At 44.7% G+C, this 27589-nt stretch overlaps 1 protein-coding gene across 6 annotated transcripts in view; it reads right to left on the bottom strand.

The window, feature by feature from the left end:
- The window catches only part of birc6 (baculoviral IAP repeat containing 6), a 356853-nt gene that overhangs the window by 74937 nt on the left and 254327 nt on the right, over nucleotides 1-27589 (bottom strand). For all 6 annotated transcript variants that reach the window (XM_078404650.1, XM_078404651.1, XM_078404652.1 and 3 more), the window contains 4 exons: nucleotides 23205-23336; nucleotides 16382-16549; nucleotides 10624-10797; nucleotides 5888-6084 (listed from right to left, as the gene is read on the bottom strand). In XM_078404650.1, the coding sequence (XP_078260776.1) occupies nucleotides 5888-6084; nucleotides 10624-10797; nucleotides 16382-16549; nucleotides 23205-23336 (671 nt within the window). The remainder of the gene's footprint in view (nucleotides 1-5887; nucleotides 6085-10623; nucleotides 10798-16381; nucleotides 16550-23204; nucleotides 23337-27589) is intronic.

Genomic DNA, 27589 nt, shown 5'->3' with positions numbered 1-27589 from the left:
AGGTGGGTTGCTACGCAACCTCTGTTAGGTGAACGCACTCGGCCCCGCTCACCGAACATACTCGGCCCCACTCCCAAACACACTCTGTTAGCCTACAGTGTCCGGGCCTACAGTGTCTGTGCCTACAGCGGCCCCCGGGCTTAGTGTCCGGGCCTACAGCGTTCCCCGGGCCTAATATGGGACAACAGCGGGACAAACCAATTTAGCCCAAAATACGGGATGTCCTGGCTAATACGGGACAGTTGGCAACCCTACAGGCAGGTGGGACTTGTGTAGATGGGACATGTTGGTCCGTGTGGGCAAGTTGGGCCAAAGGGCCTGTTTTACGATGTATGACTCTGGAACTCACTACCCGCAATACCCGGGTCAAGTGGAATGTGTGAATCGTACCCCGAAACAAATGTTAGCCAAATGCCATCACGGATTACCATGGCCTCAGGCACAGCCAATAGTCCAGTGCACCAATGGGGCAATACTGAATAGAACTACGGACCCGAGTCCATTCAAAGTAATTACTGGCAGGCCTATGTCTTGCCAGGGCCTACTGATTTGCGAGAGGCTGATTGTCACTTGATGAGTGACGCTATTAAAATCTGGTAAACCTCTAACAAAAGCTGTCAGCTCTGCTTCCCAACAGATATTGGCCGCCTGGAATAACCTACCATAAGGAGGACATGACACCGCCCACAGAGACTGGGACTAAGTGAAGAAACTACACAAAGAAACATTGGATTCTATGTAGGAAGGACCTTTCCATGTGCCACTGACCTCCCAAGCAGCAGTTTAGGTGAAAGGGAAGAAAGTTTGGATCCGCATCTCGACGTAAACAAGCTCAGTGAAGCTGTTACGTATTACAAAGCCAATGAGCATTGGGAGTCAAAATGTTTCAGTGATTACAGCAGCTGCATTTCTGTTCAACGTGTACTTTTTCAGCAGACCAAGCAGGTCTGAAGGAAAATCCCAAGGCTTTTTTTAAGTTCGGTAGCGCAGCGGTAGAGTTGCTGCTTTACAGCGAATGCAGCGCCGGAGACTCAGGTTCGATCCTGACTACGGGTGCTGTACTGTAAGGAGTTTGTACGTTCTCCCCGTGACCTGCGTGGGTTTTCTCCGAGATCTTCGCTTTCCTCCCACACTCCAAAGACGTACAGGTATGTAGGTAAATTGGTTGGGTAAATGTAAAAATTGTCCCTAGTGTGTAGGATAGTGTTAATAGTGTTAGTGTGCGGGGATCGCTGGGCGGCGCGGACTTGGTGGGCCGAAAAGGCCTGTTTCCACGCTGTATATATATGATATGATGATATGATAAGTTCATTAGAAATAAGAGGGTGACCAGGGAGAAGGTAGGACTGCTCAAAGATAAAGGAGGGAATCTATGCTTGGAGTTGGAGGATGTAAATGAGGTACTAAACGAGTACTTTGCATCTGCATTCATCGAGGATCGGGAGTTGGAGAACAGTGGGATCAGTGTGGAGAATACAAATATGCTGGGGCAGTTTTAGACCATGGACGAGGTGGTGCTGAGGCTCTTGAAGAACATTAAGGCGGTTCAGTCATAGAAACATAGAAAATAAGTGCAGGAGGAGGCCATTTGGCCCTTCGAGCCAGCACCGCCATTCACTGTGATTATGGCTGATCATCCACAATCAGTAACCCCAAATCCCTTGATTCCACTAGCCCGTAGAGCTCTATCTAACCCTCTTTTAAATTCATCCAGTGAATTGGCCTCTACTGCCTTCTGCGGCAGAGAATTCCACAAATTCACAACTCTCTGGGTGAAAAAGTTTCTTCTCACCTCAGTTTTAAATAGCCTCCCCTTTATTATTAGACTGTGGGCCCTGGTTCTGGAATCCCACAACATTGGGAACATTTTTCCTGCATCTAGCTTGTCCACTCCTTTTATAATTTTATACGTCTCTATAAGATCCCCTCTCATCCTTCTAAACTTCAGTGAATACAAGCCCAGTCTTTCTAATCTTTCCTCATATGACAGTCCCACCATCCCGGGGATTAACCTCGTGAACCTACGCTGCAGTGCCTCAATAGCAAGGGTGTCCTTCCTCAAATTAGGAGACCAAAACTGCACACAATACTCCAGATGTAGTATCACCAGGGCCTTGTACAACTTCAGGAGGACCTCTTTACTCCTATACCCAATATTGTTTGCCTTTGTTTATGAAAGGAAGTGGAGAGAATCCAGGAAACTATAGGTTGCTGAACCTCAGGTCAGTGGTTGGGAAACTTGGAATGTTGAAAATTGTGAAATTAGTATTTAAGATGACCAACAGCTCCAGTGATCATGTGTCTGGGATGATTTGAGGGTGGGGACTCCAGGGAGGTTAACTAGTGAAGTGTGTGAATCGTGACCCATAAACGGTTATGCAACCACCAATGTCATTAAACTATGTCTCGTTTAAGAAGGGAAGTCAATTAGTTTAGTTTGGTTTAATTTAGAGATACAGCATGAAAACAGGCCCTTTGGCCTACCGGGTCCACGCCGACCAGCGATCCCCGCACATTAATACTATCCTGCACTAGGGACAATTTACACATACACCAAGCCAATCCACCTACAAATCTGTATGTCTTTGGAGTGTGGGAGGAAACCGAAGATCTCGGAGAAAACCCACGCGGTCTCGGGGAGAAGGTACAAACTCCGTACAGGCAGCACCCACAGTCAGGATGGAACCCGGGTCTCCGGCGCTGCAAGTGCTGTAAAGCAGCAACTCTATCGCTGCACCACCGTGGTCGCCCAATTGTTTAAGAGAAGTAGAGAGAATCCAGGCAACTATAAGTCAGTGTGTCTCATGTCAGTGGTCGGGAAACTGTAAGAGAGAATTCTTCAAGATAGGATTTTCACCCATTTAGATAATGGGCTAATTATCTAGCAAGCTTTGTCTGTGGCAACAACTTTATTTGTCTCAACAACTTTATTTGAACTTTTGGAGTTGGTGATGAAGGAGATTGATGAAGGTAGAGCGCTGGATATTGTAAACATGGATTTTTGATAAGGTCCCCCACAGTAGGCCGCTTCAGATTAAGATGCACGGGATTCACAATGACTAGGTCTTATGGATTCAGAACTGGCTTACTCAAAGAAGACAGAGGGTTGTGGTGGAAGATGAATATTGTGACTGGAGGTCTGTGTCTGTGACCAGTGGAGTTCCGCAGGGATGTGCGTTGGGATGTCTGCAATTTATATAAATGACCTAGAATGTCAGTGTAGATGATTTGGTGAGAAAGTTTGCTGAAGAGACCAAACTTGAAGAATTTGCCGACAGTGAGGTGCAGTGTTGCTAGAAGATTCAGCGGGATATAGATCAGCTGCAGAAATGGGCAAAGAAATGGCAGATGGAGTTTAACCTGAGCAAGTGCCAGGTATTCTATGTTTCTAAGTCTATGTTTCTATGTATTGCACTTTCGGAGATTCAATGTAAAGAGAGAGTATAAAGTTGATGGCAAGACCTTTAGCAGCATTGGTATGCAGAGGATCTTGGGAGTTCAAGTTCACAGCTCACCAAAGGTGGCACCACAAGTAGATGGGGTGGTGACGCTGCCATAGGGTATGTTGCTTTCATTGCTAGGGCCATTGAAATAAGAGTCAAGAAGTCAAGATGCAACTCTGTTGGACTTTGCTGAGGCTGCATTTGGAGTGTTGTGTGCAGTTCTGGTTGCCCAAGGGCTGCAGATGTGGTTTATCAGAATGCTGCCTGCTTTGGAGAGTTCAGCTACAGGGAGAGATTGGATAGACTTGGATTATTTTCTCTGGGAGTGCCAGGGATTGTGGCGAGACTTGATGGAAGTATATGCAATGATGAGAGGTATAGATAAGGTAGACTGTCAAAACCTTTTTCCCCAGGGTGGAAATGTCCAACACTACAGGCACAGCTTTCAGGTGAGAGGGGGAAAGTTTAATTGAGATGTGCAGTGGTGGGTGCATGGAACGCACTGCCAGGGGTGGTGGTGGAGGCAGGCATGATAGTGGCTTTTAAGACGCTTTTAGGTAGGCACATGGAAGTGCAGGGAAGAGAGGGATATGGAACATTTGCAGGCAGATGAGATCAGTTCAGCTAGGCATCATGTTCTGTATAAACACTGTGGGCCAAAAGGCTGATTCTTGTGCTATGCACAAGATCAGGGGAATAGAAAGGCTTGATGCACAGAATCTTTTATTCAGAGGAGGGGAAATCAAGAACCAGAGGCCATAGGTTTAAGGTGAGAGGGGAAAGATTTAATAGGAGTCTGAGGGGCACCTTTTTCCACACACAGGTTGGTGGGTATACAGATTGAGCTGCCAGAGGAGGTAGTTGAGGCAGAAACTATAACAACATTTAACAGATATTTGGACAGGTACGTGGATAGGTAATGTTTAGAGGGAGATGGGTCAAACGCAGGCAGCTGAGACTAGTGTAGATGGGGCACCTTGGTAGGTGAGGCAAGCTTAGCCGAAGGATCTGTTTCTGTGCTGTATGATTTCATGACTCAAGCTTCAGCATGGAGTTATAGTTGTAAATTATAATGGATAAACATGAACCGAATAACGGAATGATTGGCCGGGATAGAAGCACTCCTAGAAATTCCAAGAAACGGCGGCGCAGCGGTAGAGTTGCTGCCTTACAGCGAATGCAGCGCCGGAGACCCAGGTTCCATCCCCACTACGGGTGCTGTCTGTACGGAGTTTGCACGTTCTCCCCATGACCTGTGTGGGTTTTCTGTGAGATCTTCGGTTTCCTACCACTCCAAAGACGTGCAGGTTTGTAGGTTAATTGGCTTGATAAATGTAAAAATTGTCCCTAGTGTGTGTAGGATAGTGTTAATGTGCGGGGATCGATGGTCGGCGCGGACCCGGTGGGCCGAAGGGCCTATTTCCGCGCTGTATCTCTCAAAAAACAAATTCCTAGAAAAGTTTACTTTTCCGCAAAATAGTTACTCTTTAGTGCTGGGGAAGTGGGCCATGACTAGCTCGGAGCACTAAAGTGGAAGGGTGGCTGCTGGAGATCACAGAGGTTGTGTGTCTGCACGGGTCGCGGTCTTGGCACAGTAAGTCCATTGAGCTCAGCTTGGGGCAGAAGCACAGAGCTACAGTGGCATCGCACTAGACCAGGCTAATCTCTGCTTCATCGATCTAGTGTCGCCAGGACACCTGGCCTTAAAGAAGTTGCACACCTGGGCCAAAATTGGATTTTTCAGAGACTTGGGAGTTGCAAGATGGTGCTGGGACGTGGAAACTCCCTATATGCTGCTCCAGAGGAGAATCAATTGCACTCATGTATAGTATGAGTTGACTGGATAGAATATAGAATAAGCTTTCCACTGCATCTCTGTGCACATGACAATAAATGACTAAATAAATGATAAACAATGGAACATGGTTCAACTTCTAATAGGGACTTTCAACTGGGTGCATTGTAAATATATGCAGAATAAACAGTAATACAATAATGCAGTTGACATTCGGTTCATCAAATCACAGAGCTAAACTACTGTTTCACATTGTGCTCACAGCTGCCCGCTGTGCCCACCTCCATCACCAGCAAGCCCACCCAGCCATACATTCCCAACATCTTCCCAAACCTCACTTAGAGTTGTTCTAACCAGGTTTCTCTTCCGTTCCTACAGAAGGCGACTGAACCAAGGATCCCAGAATCAGAGCAAGGGGCACGGCCCATATTCTCTGACTTCAACATTTAGTTAGCTTGCTATGCCATCATGGCATGCTGCAACTGGAAATGGAAGCTTTCTCTGAGACCGGGTAAAAATCATTCAATGGATATTCTAATTGCTCTAATTGCTCTGGTGTTTCATTTGAACATGTGTAAATTTACATAACTGGCATTTTGGCTGAGTGTTATAAATGGTTATTGAATACATTATGAAAAATCTTTCTTACTTGCTGGATAACATCAGGATACAACATTGGCAGCCTTTCAGCTATGAGCGCTAGTCCACCCAGGCCAGCAAACACTTGCAGCGGAGACTGGATTGGATTAGTTTCAAGCAAAGATTCATCTAGGACGGCATCTAAACAGTCATCGCTAGACTGCAACACTTCATCTTCAGGGCATGTGGTCAACCCATCTCCAAGCTCTGCAAAAATATTAAAAATAAATTAACCAACAAATTATTAAAACAAAACAATACTGACAATCAGGTTCGATCCTGATTACGGGTACTGTCTGTACGGAGTTTGTGCGTTCTCCCCGTGAATTTTCCCCAGGTGCTCTAGTTTCCTCCCACACTCCAAAGACGTACAGATTTGTAGGCTAATTGGCTTCGGTAAAGATTGTAAATTGTCCCTAGTGTGTAGGATAGTGCTAATGTGCAGGGATCGCTGGTCAGTGCAGACTCAGCGTGCCTGTTTCCCTGCTGTATATCTAAACTAAACTAAGGTTTGATTGGGAAGCTAAGTTCCATACATAAGCTTTTTTTTAAAAGCCTTCAGTGCCATAGTATGAATAAGACAGATCCCATTTGTTAAAAGATACCTATTTAAACAAGCAATTTAGCAGACAAACAGGCAGTTCAAGATATCAATAATCCAACTATCTTTCAAATATTTGAGATTAATTCAACAAAACCCCTCTCAAAAATGTGCTTGAAAAATTGTTCAATTCTTCCCAAGAAGAGCAATTAAACAAATTAGCATATACACAAAATGCTGGAGTAACTCAGCGGGACAGGCAGCTTCTCTGGAGAGGAATGAGTAAGGTCAGGGCCAATTGTGACCGGTGTGAGAGGGGAGGTGAATACCGAAGTTAAAGTGTTGTATTTAAATGCGTGAAGTATGAAAAATAAAGTGGATGAGCTTGAGGCTCAGTTAGACATTGGCAAGTATGATGTTGTGGGAATCACAGAGACATGGCTACAAGACGACCAAGGCTGGGAACTGAATATTCAGGGGTACACAACGTATATAAAAGACATGGTGGGCAGAGGGGGTGGGGTCGCTCTGTTGGTGAGGAATGATATTCACTCCCTTGCAAGGGGTGACATAGAATCAGGAGATGTAGAAACATAGAAAATAGGTGCGGGAGTAGGCCATTCGGCCCTTCGAGCCTGCACCGCCATTCAATATGATCATGGCTGATCATCCAACTCAGTATCCCGTACCTGCCTTCTCTCCATACCCCCTGATCCCTTTAGTCACAAGGGCCACATCTAACTCCCTCTTAAATATAGCCAATGAACTGGCCTCAACTACCTTCTCTGGCAGAGAATTCCACAGATTCACCACTCTCTGTGTGAAAAAAAACTTTCTCATCTCGGTCCTAAAAGACTTCCCCCTTATCCTTAAACTGTGACCCCTTGTTCTGGACTTCCCCAACATCGGCAACATGTAGAATCAGTATGGATAGAAATGAGGAATTGTAAGGGTAAAAAGACCCTAATGGGAGTTACCTACAGGCCCCCAAACATAGGGTGCAAGTTGAATCAAGAGCTAAAATTGGCATGTCGTAACTGTAATGCTACGGTGGTTATGGAAGATTTCAACATGCAGGTAGCCTGGGAAAATTAGGTTGGTACTGGACCCCAGGAAAGGGAGTTTGTGGAGTGCCTCCGAGATGGATTCTTAGAACAGCTTGTACTGGAGCCTACCAGGGAGAAGGCAATTCTGGATTTAGTGTTGAGTAATGAACCTGATTTGATAAGGGAACTAAAGGTAAAAGAGCCATTATGAGGCAGTGATCACAATATGATAAGTTTTGCTCTACAAATTGAGAGGGAGAAGGGAAAATCAGAAGTGTCAGTATTACAGTATAGCAAAGGGGATGACAGAGGCATGAGGCAGGAGCTGGCCAGAATTGACTGGAAGGAGGCCATAGCAGGGAAGACTGTGGAACAGCAATGGCAGGTATTCCTGGGAATAATGCAGAAGTTGCAGGATCAATTTATCCCAAAGAGGTGGAAAGATTCTAAGGAGAGTAAGAGGCACCCGTGGCTGACAAGGGAAGTCAAGGACAGCATAAAAATAAAAGAGAAGAGGTATAACATAGCAAAGAAGAGGGGGAAGCCAGAGGCATTGGGACTCTTTTAAAGAGCAACAGAAGATAACTAAAAAGGCAATACGGGGAGAAAAGATGAGGTACGAGGGTCTCACCTGGTCTACCAACACCATCACCACAGTAAAGAAGGCACAGCAGAGACTCCACTTCCTGAGGATCCTCAGGAAAACCAACCTGCAGGAGAAGCTCATGTTGTCCTTCTATCGCTGCTCCATCGAGAGTGTGCTGGCATACTGTATAACCACATGGTATGCCAGCTGCTCAGAAAAGGACAGGAAGGCCCTTCAGAGGGTCATCACGACGGCCCAGAAAATCATCGGCTGCTCACTGCCCTCCCTGGAGCACCTGTTCAGCCTGCGCTGCCTCAGTAGAGCAGGCAAAATAATAAAAGATCCATCCCACCCCGGCCACCGTCTGTTTGTTCATCTGCCCTCTGGTCGACGTTTCAGGTCAATCAAATCCCGAACAAACAGACTTAAGAACAGTTTTTACCCCAGGGCCATACGAGAACTGAACACTACCTGTGCACTAGGCAACACCGTTAAAAAATCTTGTACTTAATTTAATTGTATTTATGTATTTATTTGTTTTTGCATTTATTGCATATATGTTTGTACGCACCGTCAGGATTGGCTGTTTTTTAATTTCGTTGTACTCGTTGCAATGACAATAAATGAATATTATTATTATTATTATTATTATAAGCTAGCCAATAATATAAAGGAGGATAGTAAAAGCTTTTTTAGGTATGTGAAGAGGAAAAAAATAGTCAAGGCAAATGTGGATCCCTTGAAGACAGAAGCAGGGGAATTTATTATGGGGAACAAGGAAATGGCAGACGAGTTGAACCAGTACTTTGGATCGGTCTTCACTAAGGAAGACACAAACAATCTCCCAGATGTTCTAGTGGCCAGAGATCCTAGGGTGACGGAGGAACTGAAGGAAATCCACATTAGGCAGGAAATGGTGTTGGGTAGACTGATGGGACTGAAGGCTGATAAATCCTCAGGGCCTGATGGTCTGCATCCCAGGGTACTTAAGGAGGTGGCTCTAGAAATTGTGGATGCATTGGTAATCATTTTCCAATGTTCTATAGATTCAGGATCAGTTCCTGTGGATTGGAGGGTAGCTAATGTTATCCCACTTTTTAAGAAAGGAGGGAGAGAGAAAACAGGAAATTATAGACCAGTTAGGCTGACATCAGTGGTGGGGAAGATGCTGGAGTCAATTATAAAAGACGAAATTGCGGAGCATTTGGATAGCAGTAACAGGATCGTTCCGAGTCAGCATGGATTTACGAAGGGGAAATCATGCTTGACTAATCTTCTGGAATTTTTTGAGGATGTAACTAGGAAAATTGACAGGGGAGAGCCAGTGGATGTGGTATACCTCGACTTTCAGAAAGCCTTCGACAAGGTCCCACATAGAAGATTAGTGGCCAAAATTAGAGCACATGGTATTGGGGGTAGGGTACTGACATAGATAGAAAATTGGTTGACAGACAGAAAGCAAAGAGTGGGGATAAATGAGTCCCTTTCAGAATGGCAGGCAGTGACCAGTGGGGTACCGCAAGGCTCGGTGCTGGGGCCGCAGCTATTTACAATATACATTAATGACTTGGATGAAGGGATTAAAAGTGCTATTAGCAAATTTGCAGATGATACAAAGCTGGTAGTGTGAACTGTGTGGAAGATGCTATGAGGTTGCAGGGTGACTTGGAGAGGTTGTGACAGTGGGCGGATGCATGGCAGATGCAGTTTAATGTGGATAAGTGTGAGGTTATCCACTTTGGTGGTAAGAATAGGAAGGCAGATTATTATCTGAATGGTGTCAAGTTAGGAAAAGGGGACGTACGAGATTTGGGTGTCCTAGTGCATCAGTCACTGAATGGAAGCATGCAGGTACAGCAGGCAGTGAAGAAAGCCAATGGAATGTTGGCCTTCATAACAAGAGGAGTTGAGTATAGGAGCAAAGAGGTCCTTCTGCAGTTGCACAGGGCCCTAGTGAGACTGCACCTGGAGTACTGTGCAGTTTTGGTCTCCAAATTTGAGGAAGGATATTCTTGCTATTGAGGGCGTGCAGCGTAGGTTTACTAGGTTAATTCCAGGAATGGCGGGACTGGCATATGTTGAAAGACTGGAGCGACTAGGCACTGGAATTTAGAAGGATGAGAGGGGATCTTATCGAAACATATATGATTATTAAGGGGTTGGACACGTTAGAGGCAGGAAACATGTTCCCAATGGTGAGGGAGTCCAGAATCAGGGGCAACAGTTTAAGAATAAGGGGTAGGCCATTTAGAACGGAGACGAGGAAAAAAAAATTCAGTCCGAGAGTTGTAAGTCTGTGGAATTCTCTGCCTCAGAAGGAAGTGGAGGCCAATTCTCTGAATGCATTCAAGAGAGAGCTAGATAGAGCTCTTAAGGATAGCGGAGTCAGGGGGTATGGGGAGAAGGCAGGTACGGGGTACTGATTGAGAATGATCAGCCATGATCACATTGAATGGCGGTGCTGGCTCGAAGGGCTTACTCCTGCACCTACTGTCTATTGATAAGAAGAAATGAACAGAGAATAGCTTAACAGAACAAAGCAGAGAATAGCTAAATGGAAAAAATATAAATACCCTTTTCTGTCCGAAGACGTTTAAATGAATCAGTTTTTGACAATCCTTGGTCACAGATCACTTTCGAACCCAGCTTGACAGTCAAATCTATTGATTGGTAGCCTTGAGGGAGTTTGCGGTCATACAAGAGTGTTAACAGCTGAGCTAACGTCACCTCTTCTGGTAGTGGTTGACCTGGGAAAGAACATGAAGAAGTTACTTCAGACAGCAAAGATCATTTACAACATTTATTACAAATCCAACATTAAAAAACAAAATACTTTTTTATTCCATAAACATATTGCAGTACGTAAACCATATGGACACATATTCATTAGCCAGCACCAAACAAACAACCATCTATTAACATGGAATCATGGTTGCCAAACACATCGTGGGCTGAAGGGCCTGTTTCTGTGCTGGTCTGTTCTATGTTCTGCAGCTGGCTAAATTGTGGTTAACGGGGTGGCATGCAAGATAGTACATAGAAACATAGACATAGAAAATAGGTGCAGGAGTAGGCCATTCGGCCCTTCGAGCCTGCACCGCCATTCAATATGATCATGGCTGATCATCCAGCTCAGTAGCCTGTACCTGCCTTCTCTCCATACCCCCTGATCCTTTTAGCAAAAAGGGCCACATCTAACTCCCTCTTAAATATAGCCAATGAACTGGCCTCAACTACCTTCTGTGGCAGAGAATTCCACAGACTCACCACTCTCTGCCCCAAGATGCTCAAGGTTCAGGCTCTCAGGTCCAAGTTCTCAATTCCATCCCAAATGCACTCTTTCAACATTAAGTAGTCATGGGCCAGAGATTACCAGGAATCACTAGTAATGTTACATCACTTCAAGGAGGCTCTGAGCCTCTCCTCGTATCTTCTCCTCTGTTCATCTGGTAATCTCTCCTCATAAGAGCTCAGAATGGTGTCTTTAGTTTGGGAGTTTGGTGTTGGACATGTGAATGACATGGTCTACCTAATGCATCTGATTGAATGCAATCCTGGCCCTTGAGCTGGGAAAGGACATTGGCATTGATTCAATTCATCTTTCAGTGAATTTGAAGGATTTTGCAAAGTTGATAGTATCTTTCCATATTTGCTGAAGGTAGTCCAAGTTTCAGAAAGTCCCTCTCTGGATGAATATGGGCCAGGCACAGTCACATGAGACTAGCTTCGATGGGTCACCATGGATGTGTTGGGCCAAAGGGCCTGTTTCTGAGCTACATTAAGACTCTTAATCTACATAAAAGCAGCGATCACTGCTCCCTAGCTGAAGGTGTTCCTCAAATGACAAAGGTTGTGCTGGTGACTAGGCGGTGGAGAATGTCATCACTAATACAGGTGCTCCCCACCCTACGATGCTTCGACTTACGATATTTCAACTTTGCGATGGTGCAAACAGCAGCGACCCGCAGCGCGATCACGCGTGATTCAATGCATTCCTGCATGATCACGCGTGATTCAATGCATTCCCGCGTGATCACGCATTCTCAATGCATTCCCACATGATCACGCATGATTCAGTGCATTCCCACGTGATCACGCTTACTCAATGCATTCCCAATGCACTAGGGTGCTTCTGGAGCTCTCATAGTAAGCCATTAGTGAAATTAATAACCTCTGTGAAATTTAAATTAAATGGGAAGTTGTTTAGGAGGTCCACGTTGCAGGGCTATGTCCTCTACTATGTGCATATGGCAGCTATTCGAATAGGATCCATTAATGAATGTAACATATATTAGCTGCCTTTATTGTTTATTGTACATATTAGTGCTATGTTCTAGCGAGTCCTTTTTGTTCAGATGTTTAAAACAACATAAGGCAGCTTTTTTGGTTTAAATATGTGCACAATAATAGCTGTCATATATATATTTTTGCAAGTTTTTGTGAATTTCATAGAAATACATGTGGTTTTACAGTTGGTACTTTCCCATACAAATTGGTAGTTGATGATATTTGGTTTCTCTTCCGATTCTGTGAAAGATTAAGTCGTCTATTTTTAGTGTGCTGGAAAGTACATTTCCAAAAGCTTGACAAGGGGAATATCTAATTGCTTGAGTGTGGAAATTCCCCTGTCTATTTTTAGTGATAGGGACTGTCTGCAAGCCTTATTGTGTTGAAGTGAATTGGGATTATTTATCAATTTCATCCCTGCTTTTGCATCTTGTAACCCTTCTCGCTTTCATTTGCCTATTGTGAAATAAAGTTTTACACAGCTGAAAATGGATGAACAATCAACTGGAAGCCACCAAATGCTGAGAAGTTGATAAAAGATCAAGAAGATCTTCAATTTCTTCAATCAATGAAGACAGATTAAACCGCATCATTCAGATCTAGTGACAAGGTACTTGCTGGAAGAATGCAGTGCAAGGAAGCACATGCAAATGCTGAAGCAAAAAGAAAGGAAAAAGCTCACCAAGAGATGGCTGATTTAGCTTCAACTAGTGCACAGAGATTCAGTAGCAGTGAAGACAGTGGCAGTGGAAATAACATGACTGGTATTGGTGATAGTGTACAATAACATCTGTATCTTCATCTAGTACCCCCTGGAGTCATCATTGCACCTATACTGGAACAACAGCCTTCATTCCACACAATATATTGAAATCACCAAAACTAGTGTCATTTGCAACTCGGATGAAAATAAAACATAAGGCAGCTGTTCTTTAATTATGTCAATATCTATCAAATAGCTGCCTCATGCTTAATTTTGTGGATATGAACAGTGAAATGATTCAACGTAACCTTAAATAGGGCAAATATGCAGAATGATTATACAGGAGCTATTATTTTTCAGAGTAACTCACTGCGATACAAACTTGCGGTACAAATTATTGCGACCCCCTGGACAATAATTGATTTCAACCACAATTTGTATGAGTGGTCCATTTAGGAAGTGGGACAAACTGAGGGTAGGTAGAAGTTTAATGCAAACATTTAAAAAAATCATGGGGCTCCAGAAGCACCTTAGTGACCACGCTGATTCAAAGCATTCCCACGTGATCGCGCTTACTCAGTGCATTCCCACGTGATTCAATGCATTCCCACGTGATCACACGTGATTCAATGCATCCCCACGTGATTCAATGCATTCCCACGTGATCATGCGTGATTCAGTGCATTCCTGCGTGATCACACGTACTCAATGCATTCCCGCGTGATCACGCATGATTCAGTGCATTCCTGCGTGATGACACGTACTCAATGCATTCCCGCGTGATCACGTATGATTCAGTGCATTCCTGCGTGATCACGCGTACTCAATGCATTCCCACGTGATCACGTGTGATTCAGTGCATTCCCGCGTGATCACGCATGATTCAGTGCACTCCCACATGATCACGCAAACTCAATGCATTTCGATTTACGATATTTTTGGTTTCCGACGGGTTTCTCGGAACGTAACTCCATCGTAAGTTGAGGAGCACCTATAATTATTAAGAGATGACTCCCAAGTTAAGGGAATATTCCAGATTTTCACACCCCCACATTTTCCAGTATCTTTATTGCAGCGGTGCAGTTGGGGTGGATTGGTAGATCTTTATCTTGAATAGGTTGAATGCAAGGCTCTTCCTTTCGTATGCTGCAGAGACTGAATCAATGTGGTTTATGGTTTACCTCCCAGTGTGTACAAACACAAGCACAGTCTTCATACTACAACTCTACCGACCTTAGAGTTGGACTGTCACTTCTGCAAGTAGAACATCTTCCCATGTGTTGTCGATCAGCATCAGCCCCATGGGAAATTTATTGGAGGTTAGGTGCAACATAACAGTGAGAAAGTTTGAGAAAAGCATTGGAGCAACGACACAGTGACACCAGTCTTCACAGAGATTGGTTCTGTTGTAGACATCTTGGTTATTATAGCATCATGGAGCCAATGCAAACACTTACACATTTCTGTGGGTAGCTGAACCTGAGAGTGTTCCACAGTTCCCTCACCAATGAGTGGGGTTAGCCTTGCTCCCCGAAATTTTGCAGGAAGCTCACACATTGAAGTTCATGTCCATGTGCCTCCAGATTAAATAAATCTACACTGCAATTCAGATGCCACTCTTCAACCACTGGGACAAGGCAGTTCAGATGAAATCATCTGTATAGTCCACAGTCAGTCTTATTTCCTTTCTTGAAGATAATCATGATAATGGTATCTCTGATGTATATTGGTATATCCTCCTCATTCCAGATATGGATGATGAGATGATGGATTTGTGAGTGAAGCTCGTAATTCCTGAATTTTAAGATTTGGTTATGACACCATGAGACATTGTTATGACATTCCAGAGACATTGTTAATTTTTAGCTGCATCATGGCTCGACATTGAGGTTCAGGAGTGCCAGCGAGGCTGGCCTGAATAGATTGCTGCAGAATGGAGTCAAGTGCAGAGTGACGATGGGGGAGGTCCTCGAATCTCCTTATTAACATCGATTGCCTCTTTAACCTTAATGAGTTTGCCCCTGTTACTGGCTCCAAATGGAGGCACGGTGGTGCAGCGGTAGAGTTGCTGCCTTACAGCGAATGCAGCGCCGGAGACCCGGGTTCCATCCCCACTACGGGTGCTGTCTGTACGGGGTTTGTACGTTCTCCCCATGACTTGCATGGGTTTTCTCCAAGATCTTCGGTTTCCTCCCACACTCCAAAGACGTACATGTTTGTAGGTTAATTGGCTTGGTAAATGTAAAAAAATTGTCCCGAGTGGGGATGGTGTTAATGTGTGGGGATCGCTGGTCGGCATTGACCCGGTGGGCCGAAAGGGCCTGTTTCCGCGCTGTATCTCTAAACTAAACTAAAAAGGATGGGGGTCTTATGTGTCTGCCTTCAGGAGTCGGTGGAGCCATTTCCTTTCCCTTGAGGAATGGAGGAACTTCCAAATTCACCAACACCTTATGTTTGCAGCTACTTAATTAGACTCCTGTCATTTTGATCAAATTTATCATATGTACCAACAATGGAACAATTCAATTCTTATGCTATATTATGTCCATTAAAGCAATAATACAAATAAATATATAATAATCAATAATACAATAAATTAATATCATTAATACGAGGTAACCATAATAGTACAAAGCTGAAGCCCTCAGCGCTACAAAACCATAGTCCACAGAGGATCATAGTTGACTGATGTAGTGGTTAGTGCTCAAGTGCCTGCTGGTTTCTGGGAAGAAGCTGTTCTTGAACATGGTGGTCAATTTTTAGACACCTGCACCTTCTTCCTGATGGTGGTAGCAAAATGAAAGCATGGCCAGAGTGGTGTGGGGCGTTGATGATATTAGCTGCCTTTGTGCGGCTGGGCCTTCTATAGATCCCTTCGATGGTGGGAGCTCAATACCTGTGATGAACTGGGCAATATCTATCACTCTTTGTTGCCTCTTTGTTCTTGGGCATTTGAGTTACAGAACCAGGCTGTGATGCTCTTTAAAATACCCTTTACTATACAGCTGTACATGTTCAAAAGAGTATTTGGCGACGCACCGAATCACCTCAATCTTCCAAAGGAAGCAGAGATTTTGATTAACTTTCTTTGTGATTGAATCAATATGCTGGAAATGGACTGGTTAAGTGGACTCGTAAAGGCAGATACAGTCACGACGTTTGAAAGGTATTTGGGCATGTACTTGAATAACAAAGGAATAGGGGTCAATAGGCCTAATAAAGATAAATGGATATGTACATATAGGCCTGTTTCATGCACACGTTAAGCCAGTTGCAGTGTTGTATAACTCCAACATGAAAGGGGTCATGCCTAATTAATAATAATCGTAGAATCTACTTACCTTGCAAAAGTCTGTGGTACAGATGGAACACAGGTACACTAATTGCTTTGTTAGCAGATTCTGTAGATGAGGAACTTGTTGCCAACTTGTCAGTCATTACTCTTCCTCTCCTGGATGGCGGTCGTGGGGGTGTTGAAGAAACAGCTCTCTTTGACTGGGACTTTAGACCTGTTAAAGGATGAAGGAGTACAAGCATTGTGACAGACTCAAGATGAATGGTGCTTATTTCAAACCTAAATACTATGACAATCAGCACGTTTGAGAACAAGTAGAAATAGAAACATAGAAAAGGAGACCATTCGGCCCTTCGAGCCAGCACCGCCATTCATTGTGATCATGGCTGATCATCCACAATCAGTAACCCATGCCTGCCTTCTCCCCATATCCCTTGATTCCACTAGCCCCTAGAGCTCTATCTAACTCCCTTTTAAATCCATCCAGTGAATTGGCCTCCACTGCCTTCTGTGGCAGCGAATATCACAAATCTCTGGGTGAAAAAGTTTTTCCTCACCTCAGTTTTAAATGGTCTCCCCTTTATTCTTAGACTGGGGCCCCTGGTTCTGGACTCGCCCAACATTGGGAACATTTTTCCTGCATCTAGCTTGTTCAGTCCTTTCATAATTTTATACGTCTCTATAAGATCCCCTCTCATCCTTCTGAACTCCAGTGAATACAAGCCCAGTCTTTCCAATTTTCCTCATATGACAGTCCCGCCATCCCAGGGATTAACCTCGTGAACCCACGCCGCACTGCCTCAATAGCAAGGACGTCCTTCCTCAAATTAAGAGACCAAAACTGCACACAATACTCCAGATGTGGTCTCACCAGGGCCCTATACAACTGCAGAGGGACCTCTTTACTCCTATACTCAAATCCTCTCGTTATGAAGGCCAACTGGCTTTTTTCACTGCCTGCTGTACCTGCACGCATACATTCAGTGACTGGTGTACAGGGACACCCAGATCTCGTTGCAATTCCCCTTTACCTAATCTGACACCATTGAGATAATAATCTGCCTCTGTTTTTGCCGCCAAAGTGGATAACCTCACATTTTTCTACATTATACTGCATCTGCCATCCATCTGCCCACTCACTCAACCTGTCCAAGTCACCCTGCAACCTCCTAATATCCTCTTCGCAGTTCACACTGCCACCCAGCTTTGTGTCATCTGCAAACTTGCTAGTGTTACTTTTAATTTGAAATCTCCCATCCTCACTTTTTAAATGAGATATGGTTTTTTAAAACCTTGTGTAAATCAACAAAAAATATTCAATATTTACAAGATAACAACCTAATGCTAATCTATATACGTTCATATACGGATTTTCTTTGGTTTATTATCATGATCACGTGTACAATAAAAAAATCCATCAAAATCTTGGTTTTGAAATTAACTGAAATTCCCAAATTAAGATTGATTCATTCAAATGAAAAAGGATATCTCCATAAACCAACATTTACAAAGGAAACGCCTAAATGACATCTATAAACATGAAAACTGAAGACTTTGATTGAAAGATTAAAATGCTGAACAATTGCTACAAATATTCATACCCCTAATTTAAATAGAAAGACTACGTTTATCAAAAAACAATTCCAAAACATTCCCTATACAAGATCAATAATACATTTTGGCACAGGTGCTCCTCAGCTTCCGATGGGGTTCCGTTCCGAGAAACCCATCGGAATCCAAAAGTACTGTAAGTCGAAATGCATTGTAATACGTGGCCGAAAGTGAGTGGCGGCTCGCTACGGCTCGCTGCCGTTTGCACCATCGCAAAGTCAAAATATCACAAGTCGAAACGTCATACGCCAGAGTGCACCTGTGTTCATAAAAGTAGCCTGAAAATGCTTTTGAGTTGCACTTCACTGTCAAGTCCAGAATGTTTTATGTTTTGTGTACCAAAATGGAACAATGAAATTCTTACTTGCAGCATCACAACAAGTTTGCACACATAGTACTCAATTGATAACAGAATAAACAAACAAAAAAAAATTAAAAATGAAAAACAAATTGCCCAAAATCCTGAATGCAACCAAGGCAGTTTAGAATTCGCAGTTTCGTTGTTGTGCGTAGTGTTCAGTAGTTTAGTTTAGAGATACAGCGTGAAAAAAAGGCCCTTTTGGCCCACCGGGTCCGTGCCAACCAGCGATCCCCGCACATTAACACTACCCTACACCCACTAGGGACAATTGTTACATTTACCAAGCCAATTAACCTGGAGTGTGGGAGGAAATCGAAGATCTCGGAGGAAACCCAAGCAGGTCACGGGGAGAACGTACAAACTCCGTACAGACAGCACCTGTCGTGGGAATGATCTCTGGTGCTGCAAATGCTGCAAGGCAGCAACTCTACCGCTGCGCCACAGTGGCCGTTCCTGAACCTGGAGGTCACGTTTTCACACTCCTGTACCTTTTTCCCCGATGGCAGGAGTGAAATGAGAGCCTGGCCAGGGTGTTGTGGATCCTAGAGGCACAGCAAATCCACGCTGACCATCAATCAACCATTCACACTAGTTCAGTGTTATTCCACATTCCCACTCCCTGCGCACTAGAGAAACTTACAGTGGCCAATTAGCCTACAAACACACCTGCCTTTGGAATGTGGGAGGAAACCGCTGGAACCAAGAGGAAACCCACTCAGTCACAGTGAGAACGTGCAAACTCCACACAGACAGCATCCAAAGTCAGGATCGAACCCACATCTCTGGAGCTGAGGCAGCAGCTCTACCAGTTGCCCTACTGTGTCACCCTCGTGTGTTCTGCTGATGTTCTTCAAGGATCTAGTTGCAAAGGGATGCAGAGACCCGGTTCCCTGAGCGTGGTAATGTTTAGAGGGGATGATGGTGTTAAACGTCACGTGGTAGTCTCCGAACAACAGCCTGACGTATGCAGTTTATTATCCGTGGTCCAGTGCAGAGTGGAGCCAGCGAGATTGCATCCCCCGTGGATCTATTGTGGCTGTAGGCAAAGTGTAGTGTGTCTCGGTTCTTGCTGAGATAGTTGATATGTTTATTCGTTCAGTCCGCTGCTGAGTCCTTGAACATCGCCCAGTCTACTAACTCCAAGCAGTCTGGGAGTTGTTCCTCTGCCTCCCCGGACCAGCTCTGTGCAGTCCTCACCTCTGGGGCTGCCTTCTTCAGCCGCTGCCTATACGCAGATAGAAGCACAGCCAGGTGGTCGGTTCCCCAAAGTGAGGGCGAGGGATAAAGCAATAGGCAATGTTGATGGTGGAATAGCAGTAGCGGAGGGTGATTGATCCTCTGGTGCTGCATGGCACGCGCTGATGGCAGTTTGATTTCTTCAAGTTGGCCTTGTTGAAGTCCCCGGCTACAATCGGGTCGGTGTCCGGATACGCCGTCTTGACCGTGGCCTACAGCTCCTCCAGCGCTAGACACAGGTGTCTGCCTGGGGTGGGATGTAGACACTTTCATGACGTTGGAGGCCAATGATCTCGGGAAGTAGATGGGACTGCCAGGTGTTTCAGATGCAGAGAGCAGGAGTTGGACAGGCCTGTCATGTGTGAGCATCAGGAAGGCAGACCCCACCGCCTCTCCCTTTCTCCGATGGCTCCGTTCAGTCCATGCGATGAATGGAGAAATCTTTGGGCTGGAGTACAGAGTCTGGGGAACTGGGGTGAGCCATGTCTCTGTGTAACAGAGCGCACAGCATTCTCTCACCTCCCTTAGATGAAGCAGCCTTGCTTTAGTTCTCAATGTCATTTTCGAGGGATTGTACATTGGGCAGTGGAATGGTAGGGAGGAGGGGGTTTGTAGTCCCATGCAGTTCAGTCGTACGTGCAAACTGCCCACCGACCATGATTCTGAACACGAGAGGCCTCCACAGGCTCTCCTGGCACTGTTTTCATGATCATTCATGAGGTTGGGGAATCGCCTGCCATTGGGGATTCCCTTTACAATCGGTGACGTTGTTGCCTTCAGGAGATTGCAATAGCATTCATCCATGTAAATACACTAACAGGTTGTCAACTGCAGCACTGATTCATCATCATCATCATATATATACAGCCGGAAACAGGCCATTCGGCCCACCAAGTCCGTGCCGCCCAGTGATCCCCGCAGCGGTAGAGTTGCTGCTTTACAGCGAATGCAGCGCCGGAGACTCAGGTTCGATCCTGACTACGGGTGCTGCACTGTAAGGAGTTTGTACGTTCTCCCCGTGACCTGCGTGGGTTTTCTCCGAGATCTTCGGTTTCCTCCCACACTCGAAAGACGCACAGGTATGTAGGTTAATTGGCTGGGTAAATGTAAAAATTGTCCCTAGTGGGTGTAGGATAGTGTTAATGTATGGGGATCACTGGGCGGCACGGACTTGGAGGGCCGAAAAGGCCTGTTTCCGGCTGTATATATATGATGATGATATGATGAAGTTTTAAATGGCCTCCCCTTTCTTCTTAGATTGTGTCCCCTGGTTCTGGACTCTCCCAACATTGGGGACATTTTTCCTGCATCTAGCTTGTTCAGTCCTTTTATATGTCTCTATTGTCAACAAGAGGATTTCAGTATAGGAGTAAAGAGGTTCTTCTGCAGTTGTATAGGGCCCTGGCAAGACCACATCTGGAGTATTGTGTACAGTTTTGGTCTCCTAATTTGAGGAAGGACATCCTTGTAATTGAGGCAGTGCAGCGTAGGTTCATGAGATTGATCCCTGGGATGGCGGGACTGTCATATGAGGAAAGATTGAAAAGACTAAGCTTGTATTCACTGGAATTTATTCACAAAATGCTGGAGTAACGCAGCAGGTCAGGCAGCATCTCGGGAGAGAAGGAATGGGTGACGTTTCGGGTCGAGACCCTTCTTCAGACTGTATTCACTGGAGTTTAGAAGGATGAGAGGGGATCTTATAGAAACATATAAAATTGTAAAATTGTAAAGAAGAAAGTAATACACAAAGGTCTACTTCAGGATTGCCTTAAGTCGGTGAATTGGAGCATCATCCAGCCTGAAACCGAGTATACGCCACTCATCGCCAGTTTCATTACGAAATACATTGACAACAATATTCCAACAAAGACAATTAAGATCTATCCTAAAGTTTGGATGAACAGGGAGATTCACTCACTGCTAAGTCTAGATCTGAGGCTTTGTAAAAAAAATTACATCACACTGTTAATGGACAAGTATGATCTCAGCAAGGCTATCAGGGATGCCAAGAGAGAAGTGCAGAACAAGCTGAAGGCCCAATGCAATCAAGAAAATGCTGGTTGATTGTGGCAGGGGCTGAATACCATCATGGACTACAAGCAGAAGTCAAAGTGACTTAGCAACTATGCATCGCTATTAGATGAGCACAATTCCTTCTGCGCCCGTTTCCCACTAATGCATGTACCCCATCCCACATTGGCTCTGACCCTGGTGGCGGGCCTGATCTGCAATCACAGAAAGTGGCCGACTTGGATGGAGTCCCTGGAGGGTTCTGAAATTATGCACCAATCCTCACCTACATCTTCAATCTCTCATTCCAACAAAAATAAAGTGCGCTGAATCAATGACAACTGCCCAGTTGCTCTCGCAACAACTGTAATGAAGTGCTTTGAAAGATCAGCAATGGCCCATATCTGCATCAGTTTCCAAGACCATCGCAAGGTAAAAATTAAGTCTACAGTGGATGCCATCTCTCTTCAGCTCTGGATCACCTTGACAGTCTGAACACCTGTGTCAGGATGTTATTTATTGACCGCAGCTCAGCCTTCAACACCATAATACCAAATAAGCTCATCTCTATATTCCCATGAACCATGGCGTTTAGGCGTCTATCTGTAACTGTCTTTTGGACCTCCTGACTGGTAGATCCAAGTTGGTTCAAATTGATCATATCATTTCTTCCACCCTGAAACTCAACATTGATGCTCCTCTTGTTTTCACGAAATGCTGGAGTAACACAGCAGGTCAGGCAGCATCTCAGGAGAGAAGGAATGGGTGACGTTTCGGGTCGAGACCCTTCTTCAGTCTGAAGAAGGGTCTCGACCCAAAACGTCACCCGTCCCTCCTCTTGTTTTGTGCTCAGTTCCCTCAGCTTCAGGTTCCTAGGTATCCATATCACCAGCAACCTAACCTAGAGCCTTCACATTGGTATGGTGATCAAGAAAGCTTTCTTGGGCATTAGAAAATATTTGGCATACTCACAAGGATACCCTTGAATTTCGACAGATGCCCTATAAGTATTCAGACAGGATGCACCTCGTAAAAGTATGGCAACTGCTCTGCTCTTGACTGCCTGAACCCAGAGAGTGATGTACGTGGCCAGGTCCATCATAGGCACGGTACATCCATCCATCCATCCATCCATCCCCACAGTGCATCATGAAGTATCGTGAGGGATACCTATTTCTCTGTCCATATTTTTTCCTTCTACCTTCTGATACAGGAGCTTGAAAGCCTGGACAATTAGCCTTAAGAACAGTTTCTTCCCCACTGCGAACATACTCCCAAACAAATTTTCTTATTCATACCCCTTTCTTGGAGGTACTGCCATGCACTCTGCCTCTTAACTCAACTTCATTCATTTATTCCATTATTGCACTTTTTTTTGCACCACTTTAGACTGCATGAGAATCTTGGCAACATTCTCCCAGGTTGTTCACCGGTTGTACCTTTCATTAACATGTTTACCGTTTGCTATGAGCTTCATGCAAACAAGGAATTTCATTGCACCCTGGTGTTCATGACAATAAACCCAAAATTAATGATTCTCTATTTTGAAATAAATCATAATTCCCTGAACCTTCTTTCAGGATTATGCAAGGATAAAACCATCATCTGGAGGGATCGAAGAATCAAAACCATCAGAAACAATCATTACCAGAAGCAACAACAACACTGTAGTTGTCTTGGAAACCATTATCATTCTTCAGCTTGTCCTTCTCCTCCTGGTTCCTCTTCTCCTTTTCTTCTTTTTGTTCACTGATCAATTTAGCAGTTATACTTGGTGTATCTAATGCACAAAATACAAAGGAAAAAAACATCAAGACAAACATTCTTGGAATAACTTTAAAACAGTTTTCTTCTCATTTCCGATTTCTTATGAGAAGGGTTTGTAATTATCAAATTAATCCATGTTCCTTGGTCTTTTGTGTCGGAAGGATCAACAGATGCCAGTTTACGCCAAAGATAGATACAAAATGCTGGAGTAACTCAGCGGGACAGGCAGCATTTCTGGATAGAAGGAATGGGTGATGTTTCAGTTCGAGACCCTTCTTCAGAATGAGAGTCAGGGGAGAGGGAGTTACAGAGATAAGGAAGTGTAAGAGATCAAAAGAGATGCAGATCAAGGAAAATGTAGAATAGACCTTGTTAGCTAGGGGAAGGTGACGACAAAGCAAACAGAGATACAATGTAATCAGAGGGACAGTCAGACTGGTCGGAGAACACTGGGAAGGAGGAGGGATGGAGAGGGAAAGCAAGGGTTACTTGAAGTTAGAGAAGTCAATATTCATACCACTGGGGTATAAGCTGCCCAAGCAAAATATGAGGTGCTGTTCCTCCAACTTGCGCTAGGCCTCACTCTGACAATGGAGGAGGCTCAGAACAAAAAGGTCAGTGTGGGAATGGGAGGGGGAGTCAAAGTGTTTAGCAACTGGGAGATCAGGTAGGTTTAGGCAGACTGAGCGGAGGTGTTCAGCAAATTGATCGCCGAGCCTGCGCTTGGTCTCACCGATATACAGGAGTCCACACTTGGAACAGCAGATACAGTACATCTTTTGTACGTTAATGAGAGGAGTTGAGTATGGGAGCAAAGAGGTCCTTCTGCAGTTTTACAGGGCCCTCGTGAGACCACACCTGGAGTATTTTGTGCAGGTTTGGTCTCCTAATTTGAGGAAGGCCATTCTTGCTATTGAGGCAGTACAGCGTAGGTTCATGAGGTAAATTCCCGGGATGGCGGGACTGCCATATGATGAAAGAATGGAGCGACAAGGCTTGTATTCACTGGAATTTTGAAAGATGAGGGGATCTTATAGAAACATATAAAATGACTAAGGGATTGGACACGCTAGAGGCAGGAACATGTTCCCAATGTTGGGAGAGTCCAGAACCAGGGGCCACAGTTTAAGAATAAGGGGTAGGCCATTTGGAACTGAGATGAGCTCTAGGGGCTAGTGGAATCGAGGGATATGGGGAGAAGGCAGGCACGGGTTATTGATTGGGGACGATCAGCCATGATCACAATGAATGGCGGTGCTGGCTCGAAGGGCCGAATGGCCTCCTCCTGCACCTATTTTCTATGTTTCTATGAGAAACTTTTTCACCCAGAGAGTTGTGAATTCGTGGAATTCTCTGCCACAGAAGGCAGTGGAGGCCGATTCACTGGACGCATTCAAAAGAGAGTTAGATAAGAGTTCTTAGGGCTAGCAGAATCAAGGAGTATGGGGAGAAGGCAGGAACGGGGTACTGATTGTGGATGATTAGTCATGATCACATTGAATGGCTGTGCTGGCTTAAAGGGTCGAATAGCCTACTCCTGCACCTATTGTCTATGTATCTATGTATGTACACATTTTCCATGTCCCATCTACATTTGACCCACTTACCCACGTTTAGTCCATATCCCTCCAAACCTGTCCTATCCATGTACCTGTCTGTTTCTTAAACATTGGGATACTTCCAACCTCCCATGGCAGCTTTTTCCATATACCCACCACCCTTTGTATGAAAAAGTTACCCCTCAGATTCTTATTAAATAGTTTCCCCTTAACCTTAAACCTATGCCCTCCGGTCCTCGATTCACCTACTCTGGGCAAGACACTCTGTGCATCTACCCGATTTGATTCCTCTCATGATTTTATACGCCCCTCATCCTCCTGCGCACCAAGGAATAGAGTCCCAGCCTACTCAACCTCTCCCTATATAACTCAGACCCACTAGTCCTGCAACATCCTCGCAAATCTTCTCTGCACCCTTTCCAGCTTGACAACATCTTTCCTACAACATGATGTCCAAAACCGAACACAATACTCTGAATGCGGCCTTATACAACTGCAACATGACCTCCCAACTTCTATCTTCAACACTCTGATTGATGAAGGCCAATGTGCCAAAAGTCTTTTTGACCACCCGATCTACCTGCGACTCCATCTTCAGGGAGCTATGTGCCTGCACTCCTAGATCCCTCTGCTCTACAACACTCCCCAGAGCCCTACCATTCACTGTGTAGGTCCTGCCCATGTTAGACTTCCCAAAATGCAACGCCTCACATTTCTCTGTATTAAATGGTGGGTGTATGGAACAAGCTGCCAGATGAGTTGGTGAGTCTGGGACTATCCCATTGCTTAAGAAACAGTTAGACAGGTACATGGATAGGACAGGTTTGGAGGGATATGGACCAAGCGCAGGCAGGTGGGACTAGGATAGCTGGGACATGTTGGCCGGTGTGGGCAAGTTGGGCCGAAGGGCCTGTTTCCCCACTGTATCACTATGAGTCTAAATTCCATCAACCATTCCTCAGCCCACCTGGCCAACTGATCCAGATCCTGCTGCAATTTTTCGCAACCATCTTCACTATCTGCAAAACCACCCACTTTTGCAAACTTGCTAATCTTGCCATGTATGTTCTCATCTAAATCATTGATATGGATGAAGTCTTGGTGTAATTTGTAAATTTACTAACCAACCTGTCTGAAATAATGTCCAAGTAATTTTTTAATTTATATTTCTCTCTACAGATCCCCGTGGAACTCCACTAGCCCCAGATATTCAGCCTCAATAACACCCTTTCACCCCAATCCTATGTCTTTTATTATAAGAAAATAACTGCAGATGCTGGTACAAATCGAAGGTATTTATTCACAAAATGCTGGAGTAACTCAGCAGGTCAGGCAGCATCTCAGGAGAGAAGGAATGGGTGACGTTTCGGGTCGAGACCATTCTTCAGACTGAAGTGCCCCAAGGATCTGTGTTGGGTCCACTGTTGTTTGTCATTTACATTAATGATCTGGATGATGGTGTGGCAAATTGGATTAGTAAATATGCAGATGATACTAAGATAGGTGGAGTAGTTGATAGTGAGGTAGATTTTCAAAGTCTACAGAGAGACTTGGGCCTTTTGGAAGGGTGGGCTGAAAGATGGCAGATGGAGTTTAATGCTGATAAGTGTGAGGTGCTGCATTTTGGTAGGACAAATCAAAATAGGACGTACAGGGTAAATGGTAGGGAATTGAGGAATGCAGTGGAACAGAGGGATCTGGGAATAACTGTGCATTGTTCCCTGAAGGTGGAATCTCATGTGGATAGGGTGGTGAAGAAGGCGTTTGGTATGCTTGCCTTTATAAATCAGAGCATCGAGTATAGAAGTTGGGATGTAATGTTGAAATTGTACAGGGCATTGGTGAGGCCGAATCTGGAGTATGGTGTGCAGTTCTGGTCGCCAAATTATAGGAAGGATGTCGACAAAATGGAGAGGGTACAGAGGAGATTTACTAGAATGTTGCCTGGGTTTCAGCACTTAGGCTACAGAGAGAGGTTGAACAGGTTGGGTCTTTATTCTTTGGAGCGTAGAAGGTTGAGGGGGGACTTGATAGAGGTTTTTAAAATTTTGAGAGGGACGGACAGAGTTGACGTGGGTTATCCCTTTGAGAGTGGGGAAGATTCCAACAAGGGGACATAGCTTCAGAATTGAGGGACAAAGGTTTAGGGGTAACATGAGGGGGAACTTCTTTACTCAGAGGGTTGTGGCTGTATGGAATGGGCTTCCGGAGGAAGTGGTGGAGGCTGGCTCGATTTTATTATTTAAGAGTAAATTGGATAGGTATATGGATAGGAGGGGATTGGAGGGTTATGGTCTGAGTGCAGGTAGATGAGACTAGGTCAGGGAGAATGGTCGGCGTGGACTGGTAGGGCCGGACAGGCCTGTTTCCATGCTGTAGTTGTTATATGTTATATGTTATATGTCACCCATTCCTTCCCTCCTGAGATGCTGCCTGACCTGCTGAGTTATGTCTTTTATTAAGTCAATTCTGAATCCATACAACCAAGTTGCTGTGCAGCTTAATATTCTGGATCAGCGTTCCATGGGTGAGTGTATCAAATGCTAAACTAAAATCCATGTAGTCAATACCCCTCCCCTATCCTCATCAATCACCATCGTCACCTCCTCAAAAAAACAGATCTAGGAAAATATAACCTGCCGCATACAAAGCCATGCTGACTGTCCCTAATCAACCCATCCTCTTCCAAAGGGGAGTAAATCCTACC

The sequence above is a fragment of the Rhinoraja longicauda genome, chromosome 9 (assembly GCF_053455715.1).
Source record: "Rhinoraja longicauda isolate Sanriku21f chromosome 9, sRhiLon1.1, whole genome shotgun sequence".
NCBI classification, from domain to species: domain Eukaryota; kingdom Metazoa; phylum Chordata; class Chondrichthyes; order Rajiformes; family Arhynchobatidae; genus Rhinoraja; species Rhinoraja longicauda.
Note: the sequence above shows the minus strand (reverse complement) of the source record. Positions and strands in the feature narration are given on the sequence as shown.